The sequence below is a fragment of the Mytilus californianus genome, unplaced genomic scaffold (genome assembly GCF_021869535.1).
Source record: "Mytilus californianus isolate M0D057914Y unplaced genomic scaffold, xbMytCali1.0.p SCAF_13, whole genome shotgun sequence".
Classification (NCBI taxonomy): Eukaryota; Metazoa; Mollusca; class Bivalvia; order Mytilida; family Mytilidae; genus Mytilus; species Mytilus californianus.
Window position 1 is genome coordinate 44546376 of NW_026262615.1, and position 4774 is coordinate 44551149.

At 32.1% G+C, this 4774-nt stretch overlaps 1 protein-coding gene across 1 annotated transcript; it reads right to left on the reverse strand.

Annotated features, from left to right (window-relative positions):
• Positions 1 to 985: 985 nt before the first annotated feature.
• On the reverse strand, positions 986 to 3214 carry LOC127723950 (galactoside alpha-(1,2)-fucosyltransferase 1-like). Its single transcript, XM_052230665.1, has one exon. The coding sequence runs from the start codon at positions 3212 to 3214 to the stop codon at positions 2282 to 2284; it is 933 nt and encodes a 310-aa protein (XP_052086625.1). The 3' UTR covers positions 986 to 2281.
• Between the last annotated feature and the right edge of the window lie 1560 nt (positions 3215 to 4774).

Consider the following 4774-nt stretch of genomic DNA (forward strand, 5'->3'; position numbering starts at 1 on the left):
CATAATTGTTTAGGTTAGAATTTACAAATTTCCATTCAGTTTTCAAAAAAAATTGCTGACTAGAGATGTATTAAGAAAAATGGTTTAAAAACAAATTTAAGTCGTACAACATTTTTCGTCTTTCGAACTAAAACTTGGACATTAACGTCTTCTACTAACAATGTAAATATGGTTAATTTTATCTGACTAAAATTAAAAAAAGGGGTATTGTTTATAACTTAATATCATGTCTGACAATTCAAAATCTAGTCTTGCTAAAAAATAAACAAGTGAAATGCCTTGAAAATTCACATATCAACATATATTGTAAACCTCTTTTTATTGTTGTGCACGCAATAACGATATAACGGTTCAAATTCGCATTTCTCTATAATCAGAATTATGTTGTTTTAGCATTAATTATGCGACATAAATAGTAGACAAAGTTGAAGACGCTGTACACGACCTGAAATTAAGCATGAAACGGAGGAACATTTCAGATTGTAAGAATGGAATTCAATCAGTTCTGTTTCTACGTGTACATGTACTGGTGAAAATAATATCTTATTGGTACGATATTAACATGTACTAGTTTAACTCCAACACATATTTACATGCCTTTCACTAGTTTGGGAATCTTGTTAGTGTTTGTCTTATGTCGTACCTTCATGAGGGTCTGGATGAGGGAGGAGTCCTACATTTTTGTATTGTTTAAATATTTTAGGTCATTTTTCTCTATTCTTTATATTTTTCCCCATTATTCTCTATTCTTTATATTTTTTCCCCATTACTCTCTATATATATTCTTTATATTTTAGCACCTCATTATTCTCTATTCTTTATATTTTTTGCCCATTATTTTCTATTCTGTAAACTTCCCATCCACACCCTCCTTCATGTTTGTTTTAATTTGAAGAATATAATGTCGACGTCACAACCTTGATTAGTCTCTGTTTAATGTATTCACAACTTTATTTTAATAGATATGAGACAATTTAGAGCTTTATATATAAATAAGAAGATGTGGTATGAGTGCCAATGAGACAACTATCCATCATAGTCACAATGTGTAAAAAGTAAACAATTATAGGTCAAAGTACGACCTTCAACACGGAGCCTTGGCTCACACCGAACAGCAAGCTATAAAGGGCCCCAAAAAGACTAGTGTAAAACAATTCAAACATGAAAACCAACGGTCTAATCTATATAAAAACGAGAAACGAGAAACACTTATGAACCACACATACAAACGACAACCACTGAACAACAGGCTCTTGACTTATGACAGGTGCATAAAAATGCAGCGGGTTTAGTCATATTGTTTAGTCATATTGTTTACTTTTAGATGACTTTTGGTTATTTAGTCTTTGTGTTGCTATCTGTTTGACATATATCTAACATCTCAATTTATTCATAAATATTCGTATAAACAATATCGATATCTGGAAGCCGTTTATGTGATTATATTTCTGCATGCAGATTCAATATAATTTATTCGGTATCTATATAAATCATGCTACCAATATCGTTTAGTCAGTATCTATATAAATCATGGTATCAATATCGTTCAGTCTGTATCTATATAAATCATGGTATCAATATCGTTCAGTCTGTATCTATATAAATCATGGTATCAATATCGTTCAGTCGGCATCTATTAAATCATGCTATCAATATCGTTCATATCGTTCAGTCGGTATCGATATAAATCATGCTATCAATATCGTTCGATCGGTTTTGGTTCATAGTCTATATGCGTCTCGAAGTGGAAGGGTTTTTCAGAATAGAGAATAATGAGCCAAAACATAGAGGAATACTTGTATAGAAAAAGGGCAATGAAATAAAGAATTAAAAAAATGGGGTGCTAAAATATAAAGAATATTGACGAATAAGTATTATACATTATATTAAAGAAAAAGAGTGGTAAAGAAAATAAAGAAAAGAGAAAAAAATGTGTGCAAAATTTTAGAAAATGCAGAAACAAGGACCCCCTTTATCCATACTCTCGTCTATATGTACTATGAGCATCACTGGTTACTTATTTATATATATGTTTATTCTTTTTTGTAGTATAATATTATCTTAGAATCTATTCATACAAACAGATTGAATATGACAATGTTATTATCTACAGGCAATAATACTATCTTTTAATCCGTTAATATACTACATGCACTTTGATTTTCACTTTTTTTATATTATCAAGCAGTATACATATCGATCATCAAATCTAGTCCTACGTGCATTTTAAAATAATGTCAATTTGATATCGATCAGCAATATTAACATTATATGTGATAAATTAGAGTCCTATCCATCCCGGATAAAAATAATCAGACATGTCTTCGCTGAAATCCTTTCTATACTCGCTATTATTTTTAGCTATATTCTTATAATAAATGGTTGTACCATTAGCCAACCATGCCGCCCACCAGCCAAATGACCCAACTGTTATTATAGAATGGTTGCATTTAGATAAGACACACATGTCAACTTCCGGGGAATGCATGTGCATACGAACAACGTCACTTCCGACCACATGTTTTTCACGCCATGACATATCTTTCAAATTATGAGCAGTGTATGCTAAAAACAATACCTGCTTGAATTTCGCCCGGAAGTAGTTCATTGATTTATTGATATATTCTGCACTAGCTGTCTGATAGCCGTACGCGATTTTACCTTTGTCTAAAAAATCCCCTCTTCGTATGTGAATTCCAACTACTTGCAGTTTATCCCTAGGTACATATGAATGATTTGAAGTCCATTCAATAATAGCGTCTTTCAAAACTTGTAGGCATTTAGTTTCAAATTCTTTTTTGAAGTTATATTGTGCTCGAATAGCTTGTTCGACATGACTGAAATATTTCCATGATTGTAATAGAGACACGTGTTTGACATTGAGATTTGCGGGAACATTGGCAGCATTCTCGTCATACAGACAAGGCTCACTTTCGCCCCATGGTTGTGCATATTCACAAATCGAGTTATTTTGTACTTTAAGCGCAAATAAATTGTCAAACGAATAGGTTATTTCATCGAATTTATGAATAACAAATTCCATGTCATTTCGTTTTGCTATTCCAAAGAGTGACGCGTATTGAAACATGATATTTCCAAGTCTTCCTGTCCAGTCCGCACACAGGTGACCTCTGATGTGAGGGACAATTTCTGTTTGAGTTGATGATAAAAGTATACAGACTCCAAAAGTACAGATTGTCACAACAACCGACATTCCTATAAAAAAGATTAAAACATAAATCAATGAAAGAAATGGATTGATGTTTATCTGCAAGTGGCAAATAGGATATGGATTTTAGGTTGAGAACATCTTAATATGATATGAATATGGAACCTGCAAGGAACTAAAACGACACACGGAATCGGATATTTACCGAACCTGTTCAAATCACAACATTCCACAGAAAGACATGTCGCCCTTTTCAGACTTTTCTTTTGACTCCTACTCGACTAGTCTTAGCACTTAGCCCTAAATGCCGCATGCTAAGCGGAGAAGAGTATTAAGACGCCTATATGGGTTTCGTAACGTTTGTGAAGACTTAGTAAGGCTGTTCGAAGCATTTAATGAGTAGTTCCGAGATAAAAATTTCTTCAGGTCTCAATTCAGTGTAAACCCAAGATCACACAATTGCGTAGACTACTGTAAAGTGTAAGGACCATTTGCGTAAACCCGGAACTCACGCATGTAATCTGTTCATTAAAAAAGTAACATGGTTGAGACAGAGAATATATATAAATGAGTAGACGTTTACACTATATCATACACGTATGTATGTTTAAGCTATTATCTTTATGGCTGTTCTGGATGGTACATAGTTACTAAACGCAAATGACCATCAAAAAAGGAAAATTTGAAATTCAATTTGAATGCAAGATAATGACCACATTAAATCATGTCATATTTATTTGAATGAGCAGACTTCAACAACCGAAGACAGAATTTCTGAATTAAGATATAACATGTATAAGTGTCATGGTTGTAGAATGTCGAGTCAAAATAAACTTTATTCGAACCCTTCGTTTTTATGACACAGCTGAGTGCTTACAAAACATATACGGAAAAACAGGTAAAAAATAACAAAAGTTAAATCATCTTAATCATTATCACGAACGATTTAATGATACATTCATATGTCGGGTAAATATTTCCTTTCAAACGCAATTTAACTAGTCTGCGATATAAGCTATACACTTGGGTGTAATTATAGCGTGATGATCCCAGTAATACAAAACTTATAGAAAAAAGGCTAATGCCTTTGATTTGATAACTGGATTAAAAAAAAAATCATTTCTAGAAAAAAAATCAGTTATTTCAATTTCTTATTTTTTGCAAATCTAGTCAAATCATATACATAGTTCATTGTTACCTCATTTTTCGGATACTGTAAAATCTAACTCGTAGTTGTTACCCTTTTGCCTTTTGCTTTTTTGCCATTCAAACTTAAAAATAACTCCAGGTTGATTATCATAAGTACATATGACGGATTATACCTTTTTAATTTTTTAGCAATTTTGTTTTTGTTTTCTATACTCATTTTCATATTCAAAACTTTCTGAAACGTAGTCGTTTTCATTTTCGATATTTATTTTCCCATTCGCCATTTGGATTCTAACATTTATTAATTAAAACATTTATCATTTTAGCTTTGCAATTGTGAACTTTCCAATTTTATCTCAAAGTTAGTAGAGCATTTATGAGCTTGTGTGTGCTATCATAAATTCCTTGCTAGAGGGTTGCTGCTAACAAGGGAGTTATTGAACTGAAGGTTCAAAT